Source organism: Physeter macrocephalus, chromosome 4 (assembly GCF_002837175.3).
Source record: "Physeter macrocephalus isolate SW-GA chromosome 4, ASM283717v5, whole genome shotgun sequence".
Taxonomy (NCBI): Eukaryota; Metazoa; Chordata; class Mammalia; order Artiodactyla; family Physeteridae; genus Physeter; species Physeter macrocephalus.
Window position 1 is genome coordinate 49,489,220 of NC_041217.1, and position 27,836 is coordinate 49,517,055.

At 39.6% G+C, this 27,836-nt stretch overlaps 1 protein-coding gene across 1 annotated transcript; it reads left to right on the forward strand.

Annotated features, from left to right (window-relative positions):
• Nucleotides 1-333: 333 nt before the first annotated feature.
• FAM20B (FAM20B glycosaminoglycan xylosylkinase) lies at nt 334-27,694 on the forward strand. Its single transcript, XM_024133653.3, has 8 exons — nt 334-425; nt 2,395-2,903; nt 8,126-8,212; nt 11,792-11,901; nt 22,118-22,289; nt 22,507-22,698; nt 24,864-24,923; nt 27,416-27,694. Exons 2-8 carry the CDS (start codon nt 2,527-2,529, stop codon nt 27,645-27,647), a joined length of 1,230 nt encoding a protein of 409 aa, XP_023989421.1. The 5' UTR covers nt 334-425; nt 2,395-2,526; the 3' UTR covers nt 27,648-27,694.
• The last annotated feature ends 142 nt before the right edge of the window (nt 27,695-27,836 follow it).

Consider the following 27,836-nt stretch of genomic DNA (forward strand, 5'->3'; position numbering starts at 1 on the left):
AATGCCTTGCTAAGGGATTTATAGAACTCAAAAATGGTGTGTGATTAGAAATATGATTTTGCTGCATTATCTAGTCTGGATTGGAGGACCTGGAGGCCCAGAGGCAGTTCTTTCAGGGATCCAGTAGAAGGTGCTGAGCACTAAATGAAGTCGATGGCTGTGGGCATAACGGGCAGTTGTAGAGAACAGTGTCCAATTGCAATCTTACTTGTTCTACCAGGATGTGGTGACTAATCACAAACAGGAAAACTTGTTCAGCCCCTTCGTTAAACCTGCCCTCACTACTAATCTGCAGAGGTAAATAGTGAAGTGAGGTAACAGTTGAACTCTTCAGTTCACTTAATAGAAATTTCTGTCCTAGTTGATTGGATGAATTATCTGCAGCCCTGAACTGATGAATGTGCTCTTCTGAGGCCCATCAGAAGGTAATGAGATTTCAAAATTGAAAAGCATACAGACTCAGTTTGTTTTGTTTGAATTTTGGAGCTACTAGAACTTCCTATTGCATTGGTGATTTAAAAAAAAAAAAAAAAAAAAAAGCCCTCACTCTCCCTAACCTTTGTGGTAAATGTTTAGATATAATTTGTTTATATAGCATAAGGGAGGAATTTCTTCATTCTAAATGAAATGAGCAGCATCATTGGAAATTCACGGGTTAACCAGACTTTAGTCCTGAGGAGGGTTTTGTAGGAAGTGAAAGGCTGTTCATCTGGCCCCTTTGTGCCAGAATTGTACCTCAGCAGGAGGTAGCTGCAGCTGGAGGTGCTGAGGAAATGATTGCTGACACAGGGAGATTTCCATGTTACCTTTACCACTGCAGCCAGAGATGTGTACTGCTGAACAAATAATTGAAGAAGTTGTGTGGTTTAGGTCATGTTGGAACTAGCAAAAATCTCTGAAATCTGCTCTACTAGCATTGCTGTTACCAGTAATCACAGAGAACTGTTTTACTGAGTTTCACCCCAAACTTGATACCATCACAATTACATTTTGGATGTACTTGAGTTGCCTGTGTTTCAGCTAATAGTGTTATGTACTCCCTGGGAGATGATGATGCAACAAAACAGGTGGCTGGAGATAATTAGAATTTGAATGTGACTCTCGCTTTCCCATCTTTATGAAAATGAATGGGAAGAGAGGTTAATCACCACGAATAAACTGCATGTCAGCAAGCTCTGAGCAAGGTGCTGCCCTTAGAACACACTGTTGATCTAGTAGACTGTTTTTGGATGTGTTTCCAGCTGTTATTAGGGGAGCAGTCTCCAGTTTGGGTGGGAGTGTCTCAGCCTGAATCGTTTGTCCTATCTTTTGTATTGGTTTTATTTCTTCAATTAATGGTTTGAGTTGTTAAATGAATTGGAGAGTGAAGCAACACCCTGTTATCTTCTTGTCATCTTTGTCTTAGCCCAGTGCGTGCTGCCTGTAGGCATGTAGCAAAGTGAGCTTGTGCATGTTTTTAAATGGCCCTGTGGAGTGGAAAGCAACCTGTCAGCATGCAAATGAGGCTGAATCGTATGTTCTTGACACCCTTGCAAAAATCTTGTATTTGGAATCTTTTAGCTTCAGAATTGACCAGAGGGTGGTGCACCCCACACCGGAAGCAGCACTTCTTTATGTCTGTAACATCAGTATCTTTGTTATGTGCCTGACCAGTCCAGATTTCATAGTGTTGCTCTAGTACCAGGTTTCATTAGTTTTCTGGTCATGTTCTACTAATAGCCAGATGGTATAGGGATATGTTTTTCCTTTACTTAACTTATCCAGATTTGATTATCCATATTTTACAGAGTTTTTAATTTTGAAAAATAATTAGTAGAAGACTGATTAAGTAGAGATACATATCTGGGTATTTGTTGTATTTAAATACATGAATAGCAGATATGACATGTCCAGGATTGCTAGAGGGAGTTATTACTCTCCTCTGTACCCTCTTTGGCATTTTTAGGCGTTCCTGTCTTATAACGTGTCATAAAACTTATATTTGGAGGAGATAACTGAAAAGTTACCAAATACTGGTGGTTTTGGATATTCAAAAGTTCTTTATGGATTTTGAAAGGTAAAAATGAAAGTTAAGGAGTTATGCATATCTTAATGTTTTACTTTTTTGTGCTTTTTCCTATTGTTTTGGTTTCTAGGAATTGGTAGCCATCCAAATGGCTCCTAGATGGCTCTGCACCCTGTTAAAACGGTAGTATTTGCTTTTAAGTTTTCAATGTACCCGGTTCTTAACTATTAGGTCCTTCCTTTCACCAGTTCATTTTAAATTATTGGGTCTTCTCGGGCATAGGATTAGCAAGGCTAAAATGGTGAGTAATATATTTGAGGCTTGCAAAAGATTCAGGGGTGGAAGGACAGAATTTCTGATTGAATTGTGCTTTATACTTGGGCTTGCAGGAATTATGGGAGGCACCTCAGTGAAGAAATGGACCAGTGTGTATAATCATGGAATCTCCTTGCTGACAATCACCACCTGCTCTCCTTGATAAGTGAGAGAGAGTAGTCAGGGGAGAAGGAAAAGAGGTCAACATGAAGCTAAAGCAGCGAGTCGTGCTGTTAGCAATTCTCCTTGTCATCTTTATCTTCACCAAAGTTTTCCTGATTGACAACTTAGATACATCAGCTGCCAACCGGGAGGACCAGAGGGCCTTTCACCGAATGATGGCTGGCTTGCGGGTAGAGCTGGTGTCCAAGCTGGACCACACCTTGCAGTCTCCCTGGGAGATTGCAGCCCAGTGGGTGGTTCCCCGGGAAGTGTACCCTGAAGAGACACCAGAGCTGGGGGCAATCATGCATGCCATGGCCACCAAGAAAATCATTAAAGCTGATGTAGGTTATAAAGGGACACAACTGAAAGCCTTACTGATACTTGAAGGAGGACAGAAAGTTGTCTTCAAACCTAAGCGGTAAGTCTTCATCTTGAAGTTATCTGTGCTGTTCAGTTGTAACTTGGGATTTATATGAGTGCTCATCTCCCTCTCTTGGTATTCTCTTCAGTAAAATGGGAAGGAGAGACTAGAAGATCTCTGAAGTCTCTTCTAGCTCTTAATGTTCCATGATTCTTTGAGTAAGGGAAATTTATAGGAATATGTTTTGGTTCAATATTAGATTGCACATTTTACAGTTAGAGCTATCCTGGATTCTGAAATTTGTCAAGTATCTACTTTGTGCCAGATGTTAGAGATACAAAATGAATTGGTTAGGAAATAAGCAACTTGTCACCATAAGTGTACAATTAAAGACTGGGCAACCACATGTCAGGGATGCTGTGGAGTAGGAGTTACCCAGAGTTGGAGTAGGTTTTGGATGGGTGACTTAAGTCCTTTTTAGCACTAAAGCTGTGATTCTTTCACTTGAGCTTTGGTTTTGTTTGAATTAATAGGCTTTATTTTATTTTTCAAGCAATTTTAGGTTTACAGAAAAATCAGGGGGAGAGTACAGAAAGTTCCTATATACCCCCTCCCCTCTCTTCCCCAGTCTCTCCAATTATTAACATCTTCCATCAAATTAGTACATTTGTTACAGTTGATGAGCCAATATTAATTTATTAACTAAAGTCCATAATTTACATTAAGTTCACTCTTTGTGCTGTACATTCTGTGAGAGTTTCAATAAACTTATAATAAGTATTCACCATCACAGTATCATACAGAATAGCTTCCCTGACCTCAGCGTCCCCTGTGTTCTATCTATTCATCCTTCCCTTCCTCCCCTGAACCCCTGGCAACCCCTAATCTTTTTACTATCTCCATGGTTTTGCCTTTTCCAGAATGCCATATAGTTGGAATCATACCTTTTGTAACCTTTTCAGATTGGCTTCTCCCTGTGTCTTAAGGTTCCTCCATGTCTTTTTGTGGCTTGATAGCTTTTTTTTTTTTTTTTTTTTGCTAAATAATATTCCATTGTATAGCTGTACCACAGTTTGTTTATCCATTCACCTACTCAAGGTCATCTTGGTTGCCTCCAATTTTTGGCAGTTATGAATAAAGCTGCTATAAACATTCATGTGCAGGAATTGTGTAGATGTAAGTTCTTAGTTCATTTGGGTAAATACCAAGGAGCACAATTGCTGGATCATATGGTAAGAGTATGTTTAATTTTGTAGGAAACTGCCAGTCTGTCTTCCAAAGTAGCTGTACCGTTTTACATTCCCATCAGCAGTGAATGAGAGTTCTTGTTATCCACATCCTCAACAGCATTTGGTGTTGTCAGTGTTTTGAGTTTTGGTCATTCTAATATGTGTGTAGTGATATCCCATTGTTGTTTCTTTTACCTGTTTTAAGCAGAGAACTGGGCCCTTTTAGTTGCCTCAGTCCAAATTTGAACTAGAGAGGGCTAGATCATATGTTGTTAGACAGTGATCCCTTTGGACTTTTTAAAGGATCTACAGAGATAATTCTTGTGGCCATTCTATAGTATAATTAATTTTTTTAAAGTTTTCTGTTTGTATATGAATTTGAAATAGGTTAACATGATGGTGATTTATATTCTTTTGACAGGAATTAGTTACTAGTGGATTTTCTCAAAATTTGTAATGTCTAAAATTTTCTGTGTACTAAACATAGTTTTCATTCCTCAGTAGAGCTTTTGAGAAAATTATAACACATAACTTTGGGTCTCTTGCTGGAGTGGGAGAAGAAATATGGGGTGAAGGGGTGCAGAAACCACTGTGACCAGAGTAGTTGGCTTAGCTCCCTTCATGACCCAAATATCAGTAGATAATAGGCAAGCAGAGAGCTAATATTATTGGAATTCCAGAAATGGAAGGGATCTACATTTGCCTGGAACTGGGAAGTATGGTGTGTGGAAGATGTGGAAATTAGGAAAGTTTTAAATTGCAGTAGACTTTTGGAGAATAGAAAGTCTGATTGGCAGGTAATGAGGAAAAAGCATAGTTATGTGGGACTTGGATCTAACTTCTGTTGCATGCACACCATTTGCCAGGCATTACACTAAGTACTTTTGTATCTGTTAATGCTTTTAACCTTCGTCACAACTGTGGGCAGTTACAGTTCTTATTTCCAGAGTAAGAAACTGAGACTTAGAAAGAATAATTTGAGAAAGAATAACTTGACAAGATCACCCTGCATTAACGAATGGAGCTGTCAGAGTGTGAGCAGCTTGTGTTCTGCCACACACGTGTGATTCACTTAAATTTGTTTGCCTTCCTGTAAGAGAGATGACATGGATCACCCATCATCAAAAATTTGCTACTTTCCTTTTCAAATATGATCTTTGACCTCTTGATTTGTAGCCTGAGAGATCGCAGCATAAGCAGAGTGATGGAAAGAAGACAAACTAAAAACAAAAATTAAATTCATGTGAAAAGAGATGAGATGCAGGCATTTTGTGTTTAAATAAAAGGGTACCCTCTCCACACCCACTATTTGTACACTAAGAATTGAAGGTGAGATGGGACAGCAGGAAGTGTTAGAAGGCAGATACTACTGATGGTGTGCAACATTAGTATTAGTCCAGGTGCTTTGCAGATAGGACTGGGGTATTCAGACAAAGCATAACTGGAGGGAGGAAGAGGCCAGACTGGTGACTAGTGGACGTGGCAGCAGATAAATGCATAAGCTAACCTTAGTCACTGTTGCTGCTTTATCTCATATCTCTTACTACCACTGCAGCCTTCCCATTACTTTCCTCTTCCAGACCATCCTGAAATCCACTTTCATTCTTCTCCCAAATACCCATGTAATCACTGTGCTCCCCAACTTTAAAACATCCAGGGATTCCCTTGCTCACCAGACAAAACCCAGCCTGCACAGCCTAGTGGCCAGCCCCTCACAGCCTGGTCCTCCTCTCTACACCCAGTTCTTTATTCTTGTCAGTGCGGCCCCTTCCTCCCCCATCACCTTCTGAAGAGCCCTTGTCTACGCCCAGCTCCAGAGATGCTCCTGCCCCACCTCCTGCAAGCTGTCGAGCCCCTGCAGTAGGTGATAGCGCTCTAGTCACTGCACACACTGACCTGGGCTGATTACACCTGGCACTCTCCCAGGGTGGGGAAAGTGGGTGCACATTTAAGTGCTTGTAGAAATTGACTCCAGCCCCCAAACACCCAGCAAATTGCTATTCTGACCCTGTGGGCTTCTGAGGCTATTTAGTCCTAGTGTAAGTGCAAATTAGTGTTCTTGGTCACATTCTGATGTCCTTCACCAGAAGGATAGGAGTGATTTATTGGCAGTTACTGTATGAATTTTGCTGCTGTCAGTGACTTAAGATGGATTGCTCTGTTGAGAGGAGGATCTAAGACCTTTCTGCTAAGTCGAGGCGTGCACCTTTCTTTAACAGCCACTTGTGGTTCAGCGTTTCTGGAGCCTGATTGTCCATGTCCTCCTGCCAGAGATGGAAGATTTGTATAGTACATGAAATATATAGGAATACAGTGATGCCTTTATTTGCACATTTTTCTTTACTACATTATTATAAAAGTGATTTTTTTCAGTATATTGGGTTGGCCAAAAAGTTAATGGGGCTTTAAGTAAAAAAAGACATTTTTCACTTTCACGAAGATCTTTATTGAACAACGTGTTCACTAACTGAACGAACCTTTTGGCCAACCCAATAGCTGTAATCCTTTCTGGAAGTAAATTGATTTTCACAGGCAAAAACTGCAGTTATGGTGGGAAAGGAACAAGACGGCAAGGGCCTGGGGGTGGGTAGAAGTCAGTGACTGATATTAGGAAGTGCTGAAAGGGACCTTGGAGATCAACTAGTCCAACTACTCATTTTACAGCTGGGGAAAATGAGATCCAGAGTTCTGACTTTCCGTATTTCTCATAACCAAAGCATGAACTAAGGATTCAGACCTTTGGACTCCAGTGCAGTTCTTTCATTTTGATTCTTCTTCCTTTCCCTTTTCCTTCCCTCCATGTTTCTCCAGCCTACTCCCAAAGTTCCTGGATTTTTCTAGGGTTTTACATTTCACTCCAAGCAGCCTTTCCATGTAGTGGAAAGTTCTCTAATGTTTCACTGAAAGGAGCGGACTGCACATCACCACAAATCTTCCTGTGGCTCCTCTGGAGTCCTGAGAAATAAGGTATTCAAGGACTGTCGCCCATCTTTATGGACAGCCTGCAGCTGTAGTGGAGAGAGAAGTGCTTGAATAGTGTCAGCTTTTGCTGCTGTCCTATTTAAAAACTGAGACTTTTAATTTGGAGGTAGCAGGTGTAATCCTTGGCAGCCTAAATGATGCTTTGACACTAGAAACAAAAAAAAATACATTTGAGTGTATTGACCATGCTAGGAAGAAACTGGTGTCCAACCAGGTGGTTTTGCGTGTCTGTCTTCTAACATAAATGTTTCATCACTTTGATTTGAAAATGTGTTTGGTGGACATGGTTTTACTTTGTATTCTGTGGTCATTTATGTTGAAGGTCACTGCCTTGTATAGTACCATTTCCCACTTCCCCATGGCCTTTTCAGCATTGGAGATCCAAGTGTCCTTAGTGAAGTGGCTCCTCTTCACGTCAGTCTCAACTTGTTTCTGTCTTGTAAAGCCTGATAGGTCTCCTTTTGATTCAGGAAATGCAAGTGAACAGTAGAGGTCATAGGTGAATTGTGTCTAGTTCTTCCCATTAACAGGGAAGGCAAATGTACCTTTGCCTCCTTGTTAACAAAAACAGAGGCATATCCGGACCATTTTTTTCCCCAAGAAATTTAAACTTCTCTAACAAGCCTTGCCATAGCCATTCTGGTAAGCCTTGCCATATTTTCATTTTACTTCAGCTTAGTCTAATAAACATTTCAGTAGACATTTATTAAGCACGAACTATAGGCTTAACACTGTGCTGAAGATACAAAGGTGGTCCTCACCTTCCAGAAAAGTACCTTATAGTTTTACTTAAGCTACATTGAAAGTCTTTTAGAGGGGTAAAAATAACATCTGTGTTTTATTCATAGAATGATTGCAGAGGTAGATGTATAATTCTAGTTTTCTTCTCCACTTCATCTTCACCACATAAACCAGTGATCTATGCTAATCCACGACTGTTCTCAGGATTGACCGAGAAGTTTTCTAGAGCAAAATCAGGCTTGCAAATTTCTATTCTGCCTCTTATGCTGTCGCCTCTGGTACTGATGTAATTCATGTCTACATCTGTGCTTCCCATTCACTCTGCAGGTATAACCGAGACTATGTGGTAGAAGGGGAACCATATGCTGGTTATGATAGACACAATGCAGAGGTAGCAGCCTTTCATTTGGACAGGTATGTGTAATCACAGTGGGTTACAGTCGTTTTGTTTCCTTTTAGAAATATCTTGGAGAGGACTTGTGGACTCCTTTCAAAGGAATGTAATAAAAAAAATGAAATCTAATAACTTTAACTTATTACCTACTTTAGATAACTGATTAATTCCATTAAATTTGTATGAGTTCCTCATTATTTGGTACTAGGAATACCAAAGTAAATGTCTTAACACCAGGCTTTTTTAGGTCATTTCATTCTGTTATGCCCTCTCTCATTAGCATGAGTGAAGATGTTCTTGGTAAATAAAATGGCAGGAAGAAAACCAGAGTTTGAATTGAAGTCCCTAAATTGAACTGGTCATTAATTGGGCCTGGCAGTACTGATTTTTGTTTTGTTTTGATTTTGTTTTAAATAATACTCACCTATCCTCATATGCTAGAAACATATAGCATGACATATATGTGAATTTTATTGTCCTTCATACAAAATACGCACAGCTTCAATAACCAGGATAATTCTAAGAGGAAAATAGATGTGAATTCTAAATGTATAAGTTAACTAGGAAAATTAATACTTTTTTAGCAAGTTTCTAGTCAGGATCCTTGTAACTGAATTGTCTAGTATCCCAGTTGCTCCTCTGATCAGCTCTTTAATCAGGGCATATTGGTAGACTTTAAAAGAAATTATTCACAATATTTTAAAATGAATCTATAAGGAAACCAGAAGAAAATAAAGGTGAATTTTTGTCTTTTTTCTGGATTAGGAAGGATTTTCTAAGCATAAAAGCAATAATTTAAAAATCACAAAGAAAAAACTCAATAGATTCAACTAAATTAAAAAAAATTAACTCATATGTCAAGAAACATCAAACAAAATTTAAAAGCAAACAAACTTAGGAGGAAAATACTTGAATCTAATATAATCTAAGCATTAATAGCCTTAATATATAAATGTTTAGAAAATCTTATACATGCTCTAAAACGCTAGTAGAAAATGGTCTAAGAACACGGTTGAATAGAAATTATTGAGAGCTAATAAATATGACAGAGGGAGTTCATCTTCACCAGTAATAAAATAAAATCCAGGGAATTCCCTTGTGGTCCAGTGGTTAGGACTCTGCATTTTCACTGCTGTGGGCCAGGGTTCAATCCCTGGTCAGGGAACTAAGATCCCACAAGCCGCGCAGCGTGGCCAAAAAAAAAAAAAAAAAAATCCAGTTGAAACAATGGGATACTATTTTCTCCTACTGAAAATGGCAAAGATTAGAAAAAAGATAATACTTTATTGGCAGGAATACATTGACATTCGTATACTGCTTGTGTCATTGTTAATTGGTTCAGTCATTCTTTTAAGAACTCCGGCATTATGTATCAAAATCCTTAATGTTCATACCCTTTGAATGAGTAACTACCTTTTTATGCAAACATCCCAGATATTTCTAGGAAGTACCCTAGAGAATCAGAAATTCAAAGATACATATACCAAGATCTTAGCTAGTAGCATTTTCAGTAGTGAAAATATGGAAGCAATCTAAACATCTAATGAAAGGGAAGAATTAAATAAATGTTTGTTCACAATACCATGAATTTTCACGGCCTCTTCTAAGGCCTAGTGGAAAAGAGTTGGATAAATCCTACTCATCACTTAATTGCACATTAGAATCAGTCTTTCCAAGACCTCGTTTGTTTCCTTATTTTCTTCATCCCTAAACCCCTTCCTGTTTCCCTGTTGATGGACACCAGCAGTTCATGAAGATCTTTTTCCCATATCCATACCAATATTTTATATTATCCAACATACTAATTTTAGTTAATCTAATATATGTAAAGTGGTATCTCATTGTTATTTTATATTCCTCCAATTATGGGCAGAGATTAGTACCTCCTTTTCACAGCACAACACCTGTTTGTTAACTTAGAGTGAAGTGGTCTTTGTATGGAAATTATTACTTTTGATGTTAATTAAATATAATCATGTTTCTATTTATTTATTTATTTATTTATTTATTTGTGTGGCCTCGCCACACAGCATGCGGGATCCTAGTTCCCTGACCAGGGATCTGACCTGTGCCCCTTGCAGTGGAAGCACCGAGTATTAACCACTGGACTGCCAGGGAAGTCCCTATAACGTTTCAATTTATCACCTGTGCTTTGGGGGTCTTGTATTTTAAAGCCCTTCCCTCCCTCAAAGTCTGGAAGATATTCTGTGGCCAGTCCCCCTACCCCTTTTGTTAACTGCCCCATCCAAGCTCAGGTGCCACTGGACATGGCTTCCCAGCACTAAGTGGCTGCTGTTCTTTCAAGGTCTGACAACAGTCAATGGGGAGAAAAAAATACTTCCCCACTTTCTTTCCCACCTTATACTTTCCTGCCCTGGGTTGCTATTTCTCCATTACATTAGGATTTAACCATCTCCTCTGGCCTCAGGAAGTTCTCTCATTTTTTATGTTATTTTGACATCTATTGATCTCCTTGCTTTTGTGGCTTTTCTAAAAATGAGTTTAGGACAGAGTCAGTCAGCATCCCTGAACAATGGATTATTTATTGCACAGTCATTTTTTTTTTAACATCTTTATTGGAGTATAATTGCTTTACAGTGGTGTGTTAGTTTCTGCTTTATAACAAAGTGAATCAGTTATACATATACATATGCCCCATATGCACAGTCATTTTTAAAGGCTTTTCTAATAACATGAGAAAAGGCTCATGATACAGTAATGAGTGAAAAGCAGGAGACAGAACTGCATATAGCATAATCTCAATTGTGTATATACACACAAGAGTGAGTATGTGTTTATATATACATGTGAAGGAAAAAATGGTCTTATGCCGAAATGGCAGTAGTTACTTCTCGGTTGTGGAATTATGGATGATTTTAATTTTCTTCCGTAAATTTTCTGTGTGTTCCAAATCCTGCCCCTCCAACTTTTCTTGAGCGAGTGTGTATTTTTTAGCCAGAAAATTTCCTTTTTTTAAAAAAATGATGGTGCTCAAGGATAAGGTTGCACTTTTAGACCATTAGAAGTATCTTCAAATGTATCTGTATTTAAGTTGTCCTGTGAGTTTATCCTTTTAGATTAATCTGTATAGTTTTCTGTCAGTGTTTCATGTAAAGGTTTGAAGCCCTGTATGGGTTTAGGCCCAATTTTTTTTTTAATGCTTTGTTAAATTTTAAAATTTTATTATGAAAAATTTCTAACAGACGTAGAAAGAATAGTATAGTGAACCCATATACCCACTCCCTAGGTTTAACAATTGCTCACATTTTGCTAGATTTGTCTTACATAAATTATTTACATCTTGATATTAAATTCATAAATATATGTACCTCTAAAAAATACTTACCAGCAATCAGCAATACCTTTACACACCTAACATGATTAACTATGATTTTTAAGACTACTGTTTAGGGAATTTCCCGGCAGTCCTGTGGTTAGTGGTTAGGACTCTGTGCTCTCACTGCCAGGGGCCTGGTTCGATCCCTGGTTGGGGAACTAATATCCCGCAAGCTGCACAACGCAGCCAAAAAAAAAAAAAAGACTACTGTTTAAAATATATCCCCAAAGATTTTTCTCTTCTGTTCAACCTTCCAAACCAGGATTCTGGGTTTCCGCCGAGCCCCCTTGGTGGTTGGCAGATTTGTTAATCTGCGGACAGAGATCAAGCCTGTTGCCACGGAGCAGCTCTTGAGCACCTTCCTAACTGTAGGTAAGGAGGTTATAGAGGACGTTTAGGTAAGGGAATAGTTAATAAATTAAATGGGGCATCATTGAGCAAGCTGGCTCATGACTTTTAGGAACTGAAGAACTCAAGGGACTACAAAAGCAAATCAGGCAACTTGTTCTCAGAGTACTGGGGGAAATAGATCTAAAGGTGGATGGCAGGAAATTGAAACTTTTCCCTAATGCACGCTTTGTGTGTCTCTGAAGTAGGAAGTGAGATCATTTACGACAGTGTAATTAGGGGATAACTTTATTTCCTTCTGCTTGATCTTAAACTAAATCTCAAACTCAAAATTTGGTCTAAATCAGTTACTGTCTTGTGTATCATTGCCTTGGTGGTGGTTTTTTTCATGCTTCTGTACTTTCTTGGGAACTGTTTCCTGTCTCCTGAGAATTGAGCAAACCTTAAGGCAACTCAATAAGAGGGTCAGAAATTCCCTTGTAGGGTTGCCCTTAGGTCTGGAAGATCACCACTGCCTCCTCCTACTCTGCAAAGGTTAGCCTATGTAACTCTTTGTGTGTGGAACTGACTGCCATCCCTCTGGCCTCTGTTCTCCATTGTCACATTCTGAGGTAAGGGGTCTGGGCTAGAATTCTCACTCCTGTTCTCCTTGCAGACATAGTGAGAATGGGAGGAATTCAGAGGTGCTGTGGTCTCTTGTCTGAGCCTCCTCAGGGCGCCATTTTCAATGACACAGTACTCTGCGTTGATATGACTGTTGAAATAGACATTGCAAGATGAACTTCAACTTGCTTTGCTAGAGTGAATGGATTTACATTTATAATGAGGTGAAACTGAATATTTAAAGCACTTTTGACAGATTCATCATTCAGAATTTAAACTTACCAGGCTAGGGCTCTGCTGTTCTTACAAATAACCAAAAGCATACACTGTCACTGATTTGTTTCATATATTTTCTAATCACTTCTGCTTGTCCAATTTTATGCTTAGGCAAACATGCATTCCTGATGGATGAGAAGAATAGGCCTGCTGTCTAGAGACTCAGAGAAGGTTAACTCTCATATATTGTGCAAGGTGCGGGGGAAGGGAGAGGCCAGAAAAAGGTTTGTAGAGGAGGTTATTAACACTTGGGCTGAGTATTGAAGAATCCGTAGACGCTACCCAGGCTGCAAAGAGGGAAGGGCATTGGGCAAAATAACAGGAAGTATAATGGAAATGAGGGCACAAAGACCTGGAAGTACAAAGGACTGGTACATTTAGAGAAAAGCTTCTGGATACACTCTACAGCATAGGGCAGTGTCTTAGTTTGGCTGCTATAACAAGATATCATGTACTGTGTGGCTTAAACAATAGGGATTTATTTTTCACAGTTCTGGATACTGGAAGTCCAAGATCAGGGTGCCACCATGGTTGGGTTCTGGTGACAGCCCTCTTTGTGATTCACAGGCAGCAGTCTTCTTCCTGTATCCTCACATTGCAGAGAAAGAATGAAAGAGGAATCATCTCTGTCATGTCTCTTCTTATAAAGGCACTAATCCCATCATGAGGACTCCTCCCCAAAATCCCACCTCCAAATACCACCATATTGGGGCTTCACCGTGTGAATTCTAGGGGGCTCATGAACATTCAGTCCATAGCAGGCAGGTAGAGGAATTGGCTGGAGATGGGTTTTAAATAACGGGCTGACCTTAGCACCATTTTTAAAATGTATTACTAGATAACTTGGTATAATGATAACTAAATTTTGTATAGCCCTTGCAACTTGACAAAGCACTTTCACACAGTTACCTTATTTAATCCTCTTGACAAGAGTGCAATAAGTAGGGGAGGTTTATCCACATTTCAGACCTGAGAAAGAGGTTTAAAAGAGTTAAATGACTTTCCCAAATTCACAAAGCTACTAATTGTTAGCCAGGATTCAAACCCAGATTTTGAGACTAAAATATTTGATCTGCTTATATTCTTCTATATTCATTCATTTATTTATTGAACAAAATTTTGTTTCACTCTGTGTGGCAGGCTCTGAACTAGGTGTTGAATATACAAAAATGAATGACACCTTCCTGCCTTCAAGGAGCTTTATCTAATGGGGGAGCCAGACATATACAGAGGGCCTGTGGGAATGTGGAGGGGAAGAGGAGGGAGGGGGTCTAGAAGTTAGGGCTGGGGTCATAGTTTCAACCAAGTCTTAAAGGGAGAATAGCAATCCTGCAGGAAGATACAGTGGGAAAGAACACCCTAGGTTTGGAAAAGGACTCTTAACCTTTTTTTGTGCAAGTGACTCCTTTGGCAGTCTAGAGAAGTTTCTGGATCCTTTCTCAAAATAATGTTATTAAATACATAAATTAAAATATGTAGACTTATAAACAAAACTAATAATATTGAAGTATATATTTTTTAACCTAAAATTACAAAAAGCTAATTTGTGATAGAGTAACATGTGCTTCGTTATTTACACATTAAATAACAAGATTTAGAGTGATCTAGTAACTACCATAATTTCGGATGATAAATATAAATGATACTTTGCAGTATCTGCAACAATGCTAATATGATATGAAAAATTTATTGATTTCTTCTGTTGAGAAAGTCACAGGTAATGCTAATACTATGGTTTGCTGCCTACCATCATAACTGAAGGAAATGCTAAGTTTCAGGTAGAAATTAGTGAAAATAAAAATGTAATTTTGTTTCCATCCAGTTCACAGGCTCCCTGAGTTAACCCTGTTCTAGGTGGAGGACAGAGCAGAGACAACAGCGACAAGAAATGAGAGAAGAGCATGGCAAGCTCAGGAGACTGTGTAGTTGAGCTGAAGTAAAGATTTTCTCCTTAGGCACTGGGAGGCCATGGAAAAGAGTTTGAATGTGGAAAGATCAGATTTGAGTTTTAGAAAACTAATTGTAGCAGCGTTGTGGAGGATGAATTGGGAAGGGCAAGCTGAGATGAGAGCCCTTGGGGGCTGTTGTAGTAAATGCACATGCACATGTCCCCTGGACATCTAGGGGATACTCAAGAACTGGAATGGAAGGAATTTGGTGAACATTTGGGCTGAGTGAGACAATTGAGAGAGAGGAAAAAGTTAAAAATGACTCCTGAATTTCTGGATTGGATGACTAAGTGTATAATGAAGCTGTTAGCTATCTTAGGAATATATAGAAAGGAGCAGACTTAGGGAGATGGAGCAGAGGAAGGTAATTAATTTAATTTTGGATATTTTGTTTCCTTGTGTAAAATAATAAATAGATATATTGGTTTCTGTCCCCAGCTCCTAAAACCCTTGTAAATTCCTAAGTGATAGGAACACCAGGAGCATATCTTATTCTATTGAGGTGATTCTGGGTTGGTTCCTGGATGCTTCCTGGATGGAGGCTGTTCACCAGAAAGACCAAGCCATAATTAGAAGCTTGGAAATTTCAGCCCCACACCCTTGCCCTTTCTCCAGAGAGGGGAGAGGAGCTGGAAATAACTGATCATGGCTGGAGTTCCTAATTGATCTTGCCTACGTAAGGAAGCCTCTATAAAAATTCCAACAGTACGGGGTTCGGGGAACTTTACAGGTTGGTGAAACAAAAGTTTCCATGTGCCACCATGCCAGGCCCCAAACTCCACAAAGACAGAAGCTTCTTTGTTCAGGACCTTGACCTATGTATCTCTTCATCGGCTCTTGATTGATATCCTTTGTAATAAACCAGTAATCTAGGGAGTAAAGTGGTTTCCCAAGACCTGTGAGCTGCCCTAGCAAATTTTTTTTAATTGAGGTATGATTGTACAACATTATGTTAGTTTCAGATGTACAACATAATGATTCAGTATTTGTACATATTGTGAAATGATCACCACAATAAGTCTAGTTAACAAACATCATATATAGGTGCAGAATTTTTTTTTTTCTCGTGAGGAGAACTTTTGAGATCTGTTCACTTAGCAACTTTCAAATATGCAGTACAGTATTATTTACCATAGTCACCATCCTGATGACTTATTTTATAACTGGACGTTTGTACCTTTTGACTCCCTTCACCCATTTCTCCCACCCCCCGACCCCCCAGCCTCTGGCAACCACCCAACTGTTCTCAGTATCTGTGAGCTTGGGTTTATTTTGTTTCGTTTTGCTTTAGATTCTGTAAGTGAGATCATACAGTATTTATCTTTCTCTGACTTATTTCACTTAGTGTAATGCCCTCAAGGGCCATCAGTGTTGTTGCAAGTGGCAAGATTTTATTCTTTTTTATGGCCGAGTAATATTCCATTGTATATATACCACATTTTTTTTCTTTATCCATTCATACATTGATGAGTACTTAGGTTGTTTCCATACCTTGGATATTGTAAATAGTACTGCAGTAAATATGGGGGTGCAGATATCTTTCTGAATTAGTGTTTTTGTTCTCTCTTCAGTTAAATACCTAGAAGTCGAATTGCTGGATCATATGGCAGTTCTATTTTTAATTTTTTGAGGAACCTCCATACTGTTTTCCACAGTGGCTGCACCAATTTACGTTCCCACCAGTGATGCACAAGGCTTCCCTTTTCTCCACAGCCTTACCAACACTGGTTATTTCTTGTCTCTTTGATGATAGCCATTCTAACAGGTATGAGGTTCTGTCTCATTGTGGTTTGATTTGCATTCCCCTTGTGATTAGTGGTGTTGAGCCCCTTTTCATGTATCTGTTGGCCACTTGTATGTCTTCTTTGGAAAAATGTCTATTCAGACCTTCTGCTCATTTTTTCATTGGATTATTTTTTTGCTGTTGAGTTGTATGAGTTCTTTATATATTTTGGATACTAACCACTTATCAGATATATGATTTGCAAATATTTTCTCCCATTCAGTAGGTTGTCTTCTTGTTTTATTGATGGTTTCCTTTGCTGTGCAGAAGCTTTTTGGTTTGATGTAGTCCCACTTGTTTATTTTTGCTTTTGTTGCCTTTGCTTTTGGTGTCAAATCCAAAAAAATAATTGCCAAGACCTGTGTCAAGGAACTCACCGCATATGTTTTCTTCTAGGAGTTTTATGGTGTCAGGTCTTAAGTTCAAGTCTTTAATCCATTTTGAGTTAATTTTTGCATATGTTATAAAATAGTTGTCCAGTTTCGTTCCTTTGCATGTGACTGCCCAGTTTTCCCAACACCATTTATTGAAGAGACTGTCCTCTCCCTGTTGTATATTCTTTACCCTAGCAAATTAATCGAACCCGAACAGGGGCTCATAGGGACCTCTAATTTATAGCCAGCTGGTCAGAAGCACAGGTGACAACCTGGACTTGCAATTGGCATCTGAAGTGGTGGAGGGCAGTCCTATGGGACTGAGCCCTTAACCTGTGGAGTCTGATGCTATCTCCGGGTAGATAGTGTCAGAATTAAGTTAAATTGTAGGACACCCAGCTGGTGACCAAGAATTGCCTGGTGGTGGGGGAAAACCCACACACAGTGAAATTGGGTGCAGAATCTCACCTTGACAGGAACATCCAGGAGTAAATGTTGACTAGTTATTTAGGAGCTAAAATCTGTAGCTTAGGCGAGAAGTGTGGGCTGGAGCTATAGATTTTATTATCATAGGTGGTAGTTCATCCAAGGAGAGCATGGAGATCGAGGTCATCAGAAAACCAGTTTTAAAAGTTTGGCGCATCCAGGAAGTAGTGAAAGATTTGGAGCCTCAGGTTCACGGCTATAAAACCGGAATATTGAGGTCTGGAAAGGTAGATTGGAACCAGATTATTCATAATAAATAGCTGTCATTGATTGGTTTCTGACAATGTGTCAGGCACTGTGCTGAGCATTACTGGGGATTGTCTCTCATTCTTCACAACCCAAGGGCGGAAGAACTGTTATATTATCTCCGTTTTACAGAGGGAGCTTAGATAGGTGAAATTATATGCCCAATGTCTTGCAGTCTAATGACTATTTAGAGTCTATATTTTGATCCCACAAACCTGACCTTAGATTGCACTTTTAGCCAGTACACCTGACTCCATTCAGTTATAAAGGGTCTTATTTACCAAACTCAGAAGTTTGGATTTTGTCACATAGGCAACAGGTTTCCTACACCAAGCAATGTTTTGTTTTGTTTTTTTATGTTTTTTGAATCAGTAATACATTCCCACAACTCACAATTTTTAAAAAATATCGAAAGGACTACAATGAAAAGCTCTCCTCTCATCCGACCATTCCTTCTCCCTCCTCCTAGTGGTAATCTCTATTAGTAATTTCTTTATGTCCTTTTTGTATGAAATATGAATATATATTTTTATTTAACTCTACTATTTTATACAACATATGTCATACTGTACATACTTCTGCATCTTATTCTTTTATGTAATACATCTTGGTAATCTATTATCTCATGTAAAGAGTTTCTTTTTTTTTTTTTACCAGCTACAGCATGCTCCATTGCATGGATCTACCATAATTTGATTAACCAGGCCCTTGTTGGACATAAAAGTTCCAGTATTTTGTTTTTACAACCACTGTTGCCCAAAATTACCCTGTACATATTTTATTTCATACATGATCAAATATATCCAGAAGTGGAAGTGCTGCGTCACAGGGCACATACATTTTTACATAGATGTTTAATCAGTTTAACATTCTCAGCAGTGATGTATGAGAATGCCTTTTACCCGCTAGCCTCAACAACAACGTATTATCAAACTTTGGGTTTTGTTTGTTTCACATGTAGCATCTTTTTATTTGTTTAAGAACCACTTGTATTTTGTCTTTGCATATCCTTTGCTCATTTTTAAAAATAAATTTATGTATTTATTTATTTATTTTTGGCTGCGTTGGGTCTTTGTTGCTGTGAGCGGGCTTTCTCTAGCTGCAGCGAACGGGGACCACTCTTTGTTGTGGTGCGTGGGCTTCTCATTGCGGCGGCTTCTCTTGTTGTGGAGCACGGGCTCTAGAGCGCCGGCTCAGTAGTTGTGGCCCATGGGCTTAGTTGCTGCACGGGATGTGAGATCTTCCCGGACCAGGGCTCGAACCCATGTCCCCTGCATTGGCAGGCGGATTCTTAACCACTGCACCACCCGGGAAGTCCCCTTTGCTCATTTTTAGCTTTGTCATTGGTCCTATCGATTTACAGGAGCTCATACATAAGAAGGATAATAGCCCTTTGTGATATGAGATAGAAATATTTTCCCCAATTCTTTAATTTTTTTTGACTTTGCTTATAGTTTTTTGTTTTGTATTTTATTTGGGGGGGGTTGCCTTACAGAAACTTTTTGTTTTTAATGTAATCAGTCCATCTTTTCTGATAGATTTTCTGATTTTGAATCATAGTTAGCCTTGCTCATTCCAACATTATGGAGGAATTCTGCTTTTTTTTTTTTCTTTTTGTACCTTTATAGTTTTTTTTTTTGCATTTAAGTTTTTGTTAGTGTTGGAATTTATTCTGGTATATGTAATGAAGTATGGCTCCACTGTTGTTGTTGTTGTTGTTTTCCCAGATGGCTATCAGTTGTCCCAATAGCATTAAAGAGTCTCTTGTTTTTCCCTGTAGTAAATTTTCTTTATTTAGTTTCTTTATTTAGCTTTAGTTTCTGGACTTTCTGTTCTGCTCCATTGGACATTAAATCTGTTTATGAGCTGGTCTATAATGTTGTTGTTGTTTTTTAATATTTATTTTATTTATTTATTTTGGCTGCTCTGGGTCTTCATTGCGGCACTCGGGATCTTTCTGGTGGCATGCAGACTCTCAGTTGCAGCATGCGGACTCTTAGCTGCAGCATGCATGTGGGATCTAGTTCCCTGACCAGGGATTGAACCCGCGGCCCCTCCAGTGAGAGTGTGGAGTCTTACCTACTGGACCACCAGGGAAGTCCCCTATAATGTTTTAATTATTGAGGCATTATACTATGTTTTGATATCTGGTAGGTCTAGTCCCTACTCTTTGCAGTTATTTTAACAATTTTCTAGCAGTTCTTATTTATTTTTTCTTATGACCTTTAAAATTGTCATACCTAGTTACCCTCTAAAAGATCCGTTGGTATTTCTGATGGATCAAGTTAAACTTACAAGTTTATATTTTTATAATTAAAAAATAATTGTGGTATATCTTTCAATTAGTGTTCAAATCTTCTTTACCTAGAAAAGTTTGTAAAGTAATGGAGAGTGATAGAATCAGCTTCGTGGGTGGGTATATAGTGGATTAGTTTCTATTTAGTGTGTACTATGCCAGAGGTTGGAAATAATAAAAAGTTTGAGTGCTGTTTGTCTCTTCAAGGACACATATACATGAGAACATAAACAATCGTTAAAGGAGTATGTGAGGTTTTCTGGATGTAGGGAATTAGCTCATTTGATGGCTATTATTTCATAGAGGTAGAGAGCAAAGAAAGCATTACTTACCTTAACTTTTTATTTTGAAATAATTTTAGATTTACATAAAAGTTGCAGAAATGATCCAGAATCCCCCAGATTCCTCAATTTTTAATACTTCTGAATCACTTGAGAACAGGTTGCAGCCATGAATATCCATTACAGCTTATATGCTCCCTTAAGACTTCAGTGAGTATATCCCAACTACCAGAACACTCTCCTGCACAACATTCAACCATCAAAATCAAGAGATGAACATTGATCCAATATTGCTACCTAATTCATAGATCCTATTCAGATTTTGCCACTTGTCCATGTAATGGCCTATGTACATCCAGGATTCAATCTAGGATATTGCATTCAGTTGCATTCACTTGTCATGTCTTTTTAGCCTCCATCAGGCTGAAACAATTCCTCACTCTTCTTGTTTTTCAAGACCTTGACATTTTTGAAGAGTGCAGGCCAGTTACTTTCTAGAATATCTCTTAGTTTAGATTTGTCTGATGTTTCTTCATGATTTAAAAACTTTGGTGGAAACGATAGTAAAGTGCTATTGTTCACTTCTCAGTGCATCATATCAGGAGGCACGTGATGTTGGTCCCATTGCTGGTGATGTTAACTCATCACTTGATTAAGATGGTGAGTGTCTGCAAGGTTTCTCCAGTATTTTATACTTACTAATAAGTAATTACTGAGTACTTTGTAGGGAGAAACTCAAAACTATATAAATATTCTATCCTCATGAAACTTTTGCCCACCAGTTTTAGAATTCATTGATAATTCTTATCCGAATCGGTTACTACTGTGATAGTTGCCAAATGGTGATTTGCTAATTCTGTCATTTCTTCTAGACTTACTGGTTGCCATTCTTCTGATGAGTAGAACTCCCGTCTCCCTGCCCCATTTTTGTTTACTTACTTATTGATTTATATCACTATGAACACGTAGACTCTTAATTTACTCAGTTACAATTTGTTACTATTATTATTTATTTTGATGCTCAAACTATCCCAGATTTGGCCAGTGGGAACCCCTACAAACTGTCTCTTGTGTCATTTGGAATGTCCCCTGTCATTCTCTGAGTGCCTCCTTACAGCTGGCATAGCAATATGACCCAGGCTCATCTTGTACTTTCCCTGCCCCTGCCCTAAGGGTCATCTGTTTCTCCAAGGAGCCCTGGTTCCTTTTAATATAGTATTAAGATGATATTTAGAAACTGATATGTGAGTGTGTTCACTACTACCTGAGTGTTAATTGTTTCCAGGTCTAGAGGGGCAAAATATGTATATATATACATGCGTGTGTATATATATGCATACATATACACACACAAACATTTGTACTTTCTTTTATATCTCTGTGTTTTAAAACCATCAATTCAAACCAGTATCTCCAGTTCTAATTCAACACTGCAGGATTTACTCTGGCCTTCTCTCTTTTTATATGTTAAACTCCCTTCTCCATCTATGAGAAACCTGGTTCCCATTATCCTCAGTCTGTTTAATCATTTGCTCTAGACCCTCCTCCCCACTCTGTATGTATCCAAAGTCCTGGTCCATGGCTTGGCCTTGTACAAGCCCTCTCTCCCTCCCCTGGGCATTCTGGCCAAAATGTCAGTCCTGAAGGAGAAGAGGACATTACTTAAAGTGAGTTCAGAAAGATACTTGTGACAGTAGTTTTACTTCTGGGAGAGATTGGGTAGAAGGGACAGAGAGGGAAAGGGAGACTTAATTTCCTATATATCCTTTTGTACCTTTTGAATTTTTTTACACCATGTGCTTTTATTTCCTATACAGAAAATAAAGATTTAAAAATAAGCTCAGGATCTTTGTTTTCACACAGAGCTGCTCCCTTCTGCATTGTCTGGGGAGAATTTGGAGTCATCCTTTTTCTGTAAGTGTATTTGGTTCCATTCTCTCCTTTAGGAAATAATACTTGTTTCTATGGGAAGTGTTATTATTGCCGAGAAACAGAGCCAGCCTGTGCTGATGGAGACACGATGGAGGGGTCTGTCACGCTTTGGCTTCCAGATGTGTGGCCTCTACAAAAACACCGACACCCATGGGGCAGGACTTACCGAGAGGGCAAATTAGCCAGGTAAATGCTCCTGTGAGCCACTACTTCATTCTCTCCTGTGCCTGGTCAGGTGCCAACCCTGTGTAGGAGCCAGGGTTCTGTCCAAGACTAAAAAGGACTATGGGGGGTTCAGGGGGAAACCTGCTAGTCAGGGACTCTCTCTTCTCTGTGTTTTAAACAATGTTACGTGTGGTGCTGGCACTCAGTGAACAACCCTGGTGATGCTGCTTCCCTCCAGGTGGGAGTATGATGAGAGCTACTGTGACGCTGTGAAGAAAACGTCCCCTTATGACTCCGGCCCTCGCCTCTTGGACATCATTGATACAGCTGTCTTTGATTACCTGATTGGCAATGCTGACCGCCATCACTACGAGAGTTTTCAAGACGATGAAGGCGCTAGTATGCTCATCCTTCTCGATAATGCCAAAAGGTAGGACCAGCAGGACTCTCCTTGTCAGTTAGGGGTCCTGTGTATACAAGAAGAATGCTTTCTGGGGTATCCTGGAAAACCTCCAGAACAGGCTCAACAGAAGGCATCCTTCTTGTTTCCACTTGGAGTCTTTGCCATTGGCACCCATCCTTCCAACTTGTTCAGAGTTTGTACTCCTTTCACCTTCAGGGATCTGAGGACTTTAAAAAAGTGGAAAACTCACTTTTTCCAAAGAGTCAAAGAGTATGATTCTCTTCACAGACAACTGAAAACCAAGGTCTTCTATTTATTGCTACTTATATCATTCTTTCTTGACAATTTTAATAATTTTGAATAAATGGAATGTCCTTATTTAGGCCTGAGCTATTTGAAGAGCACATTGTATTTTCAGTTTGCACTCTGCATTCTCCATGGTACCCAGTTAAGTGCCACACTTTTAGTTATACATAATAAATGTTTGCTAAATAGAATACTTCCTTGGAGCTGGAATTGTCCAGGCTCTGAGTCACTATTGTTTTTTGTTTTTTTTTTTTGGTTTTTTTTGGTTGTTTTTTTATATTTTTGAATTTTATTTTATTTTTTTATACAGCAGGTTCTTACTAGTTATCTATTTTATATATATTGGTGTATGCATGTCAATCCCAATCTCCCAATTCATCCCACCACCAGCACCCCCTGCCGCTTTCCCCACTTGGTGTCCATACGTTTGTTCTCTACATCTGTGTCTCTATTTCTGCCTTGCAAACCTGTTCATCTGTACCGTTCTTCTAGGTTCCACACATATGCGTTAATATACGATATTTGTTTTTTTCTTCCTGATTTACTTCACTCTGTATGACAGTCTCTAGATCCATCCACATTCCTTTTTATGGCTGAGTAGTATTCCATTGTATATATGTACCACATCTTCTTTCGAATGGATAAAGATGAGTCACTATTGTTAACGTTGGTTGCTGAGAATAAGCTGAGACATGGATACTCGGCGAAGAATGCTTGGGCAGCATTTGCTAAGGAGGCCACCACCTCATACTGAGCACCAGGTGCCTCATACTCCATGACAGGGGGTGACAGCTACAGAGAGTGAGAGGCCAGCAAACATTGCCTCTCCCATTCCCAGCAAAGCAGGTAGTGACCAGTGCTATGTATTTCATTTTCATTTATACTATATTTTCAGTTCCTGCATATCTTTATCCTTACTTGTAAAAATGATCGTGTGCTGTGGAAATACACATTGAAATAATTGCCTTTGCCTTTTATTATTTGAGGGCCTGCCCTGTGCTGAGGGCTACCAGACCCTCCAGCTATTAAGGTGAGCTTCCAGGAAAAGAGTGGAAGGTTGACAGTTTTTCCAGAATCAGTTCTCCTTTTCTAACTCAGAATTACTAAGAGCATTTTTACGTCTGCTTTGAATCACTGTTTTCTCAGCCTCTGTGAGCAGTTTTTCCAGTTTGAATCTGACCATATACTTTCTTGTAGGGAATACGATAATCTAAGTCTTTTTCTGATTGGTAATATTAGAGTAGAACAAGTATAACTTCTTTTTACAGGTAATGACCTTCTGCTTGTTTGCGAGAACCTGATATCAATAGCCTTTATTTCTCTACATACCCTTAAAACCTTCTCAGGTTTGGGGGTCTTCAGGTTCTCCCTTGGTCTGTGGACTCCATACTGTGTTAGGATGGTTATGCTTCAACACCTTGCAATATCCTGGCAGGAGAAGGATCCTTGTAAAGGAGTATATTTGTTGTTTGATGCTGCAGTACAAGCTGTTAGGAATCCTGTGTCTAATTTGTCATGCCCTGTTTATTTTTATTTTTTTGCGGTACGCGGGCCTCTCACTGCTGTGGCCTCTCCTGTTGCGGAGCACAGGCTCCGGACGCGCAGGCTCAGCGGCCATGGCTCACGGGCCCAGCCGCTCTGCGGCATGTGGGATCTTCCCGGACTGGGGCATGAACCCATGTCCCCTGCATCGGCAGGCGGACTCTCAACCACTGCGCCACCAGGGAAGCCCCCCTGTTTATTTTTAATTTAAGTGATTTGAGCTGTGGGAGCATGAAATTATCCAGGATCACATTCGGGTTTCTTATAGAATTTGTTCTTGCTTTGATGCTAAGAAGGGGACGGGTGCTTCCACCTAATTCACTAAGTTTTCATTTAATTTTCAGCTTTGGGAACCCCTCGCTGGATGAGAGAAGCATTCTTGCCCCTCTCTATCAGTGTTGCATGTAAGTTACGCAGTCAAGTACATTTGCCTGCATTGCCTTCCTTTCCAGGCTCAGGTAACAGAATATCAGTTTTCTTGGCTTTAAAACTTCCTAATACCTGAGCAGCACTTTTCATGCTTTTCTAACCCCGAACCCCCTGGAGATCCTGAGCTGTAGGGGATCAGGGAAAGGTTTCCACAGCAGTGTAGCCCAAAGCTCAGAATGCATTTTGAGTTTTGTATGAGTAGAAATTTTCAGTTTATCCAATAATGTATATCCATGTTTGTTTTAATATAAGAATATAGTCCTCACTCCCCCGCACCCAAAATCTAGTGCAACCCATGCCCCTAGTTGCTGTACTATGTTTACCTTGTGGTTTCAAGTCCTCTCACTCAACACCACAACCCACCTGTGGTTTGCTTGTCTCAGTTTGAAATTGTGTAAACCAAAAGTAGCTTTCTCCATAGTATTTAGTAATTGATTTTTTAAAAGTCTATATTAGATAACAGAGAAATTAAAAAGTAACTCAAGAGAATGAGATAAAGACTGGGCTCTCAGGAGCTCCTTTTCAGATCTTCATTGCCAGTATGATTTTAAAGCGTGGGCACTAAGAATCAGCTGGGACCCACCTTGCTTGGCTACACAGAAGTGCAGGTCCCGGAGCGCCGCTTCCTGCTGCTTGCCTCCCAGAGACACACTGACCATGTAAGACTGCCTCTTCTGGCAACTGGTCTGCTTTACTTTTCTTTTCTTTCTTTTCTTAATAACAACAGTATTCTGCAGAAAGTGTTTACCTAGGCAACCCTTAATTATCTTCATTAATATTGGGAAGCAGTGATACATCCAATCACAACTTGTATCTGTGAAGGAAGATGTTTTTGTTTTAACAGTGCTATGAGTCTGGTCCAGTCAGGAGATAGAAAAGACATGGTGGGTTAAACAGGACAGTTTAGTATAAGAATTATTAAACTCTTTGATACAAGAGTGACTATAAAAGAAAACTAGAGCTGAGGGAGAGTACCCAAGGAAGAACAAACTTGGAAGGGGATCCCCCCTCCCCAAGCCTGGGGTTTTGACCTCAGTGGAGAAGGTGTAGTTCAGCCCACTGAATAGCAGAGAAGTGTGCTAGTTTGCAGGTGCTGGGAGTGCAGGAAGCAGCCCTCCAGAATGCAGGCAGGGAGGGTACAGGCAATCAGCAGGTGGTAGCATGGCATACCGAGAGAGCATACCGTGGGCCTACACGGGGAATTGGGGCACCAGCCTGGGTGCGTGGCTTTGGGGGCTCTCGTGTCCATGTCAAGAAGGCCTTAGGAAAGTTATCACCAAGCCAGGCCAAGGCCACAACATCATGGTGGGCCTGTATGTTCTGGAAATGTGGCCAAGGCAGAGTTTCATTTGATGACCTTCCCCACACACTACTGACCCACTCACTGTACAGCAGCCAGAAGTGTCTGGAGAACCTCTTCCTTCTGCAGTCTCCTTCCAGTGTCCTCTACCGAGAAAGCCTAAGAGGAGAGATGCTTAAAGGACCTCTGTCCATTATAGCAGGGCATGTATGAAGAGTGAGTTTGGAGCTGAGAGGCAATCAAGTGATACCTTTGTCACACAGGGGGAACTCTAATGCTCTAGGCACTTGCAGTATTTTTCAGAAGAGTAAAACCACACTGCCTCTGTGCTTCTCCATCCCTGCCATGCTTTATCTGAAGATCCTTACTTTCTTACTTTTTAAATGGTTGCAGAACAAGTTGCCTGCCTCATGCAGAGTCAGACTTTAATGCATACTTAGTAATTCCCACATTACCCACAGGGAGGTAAATACTTTTTTTCTAAGATAAACAAAAAATCCTCTTTAGTTGGTAAAATAATTGAGAAAAATAGGTATCCTTAAACTTTTTCTATTTATAATATTAATGCTAGAATTTTTAGTTAAGAAACATAAAAAGAAGGAAATTAAAATTAAATTACTTATTAAGATGTAAGGATAACTCCTGTTAACACTCTAGTGATTTCATTGTAATTGTGTGTGTATGTTTGTGTGTATGCTTATACACACATTTTCTTTCCCCACAGGTTTGGAGTAAAAGAGTGTTTTCCCTCCAACTGTTTTCCCTGACTCAATATTATATCATGGGCATTTCCCCATGCCACTGAGTTTTCATAACTGCTTTTAATGGCTGCATGGTATTCCCTTGAATGGATAAGCCATAATTTATTTAACTATTTCTCAGTTGTTGGACATTCAGATTGTTTCACATTTTTCCTGTTACAAATAGCACTGCAGTGAACATGTGTAAATATTTTATATATTTCTCCTTAATTACCCAGAAAGAAATATCAAAATGTGGTAATGTTACTTACTCATAATGTAGAGCTACTTCTAAAACAGAAATGATTTTTCTAGTTGAGATATTTTACATAATTATTTCTTTACTTTTGTCTGCCATGCGGGCTTTAATCTCCATTTGATAGTGAGAGGTTTTATGTAACCTGTCCTAAAACTTTTTTTCTCCCAGCATTCGGGTTTCTACCTGGAACAGACTGAACTCTCTGAAGAATGGTGTTCTGAAGTCTGCCTTAAAATCTGCCATGGCCCATGACCCCATCTCCCCAGTGCTCTCTGATCCTCACCTAGACGCTGTGGACCAGCGGCTCCTGAGTGTCCTGGCCACCGTGAAGCAGTGCACTGACCAGTTTGGGATGGATGCAGTGCTGGTGGAAGACAGGATGCCTCTCTCCCACTTGTAATTCTCCACAAAACAAGCGAAACTTCTTTTTACAAAGATAGAGAAACAGCACAATCAATTCCGAATGGTATGAGGTGGATTGGAAATGGCCAGCAGCACGTTCTGGTGATAGGGGACAGGGTGGCCTTGGATTTCTTTGGTGTTTGCTGTAGTAGAAGTTGAAGCAAAGACTACAAGTTTCAGACCACGG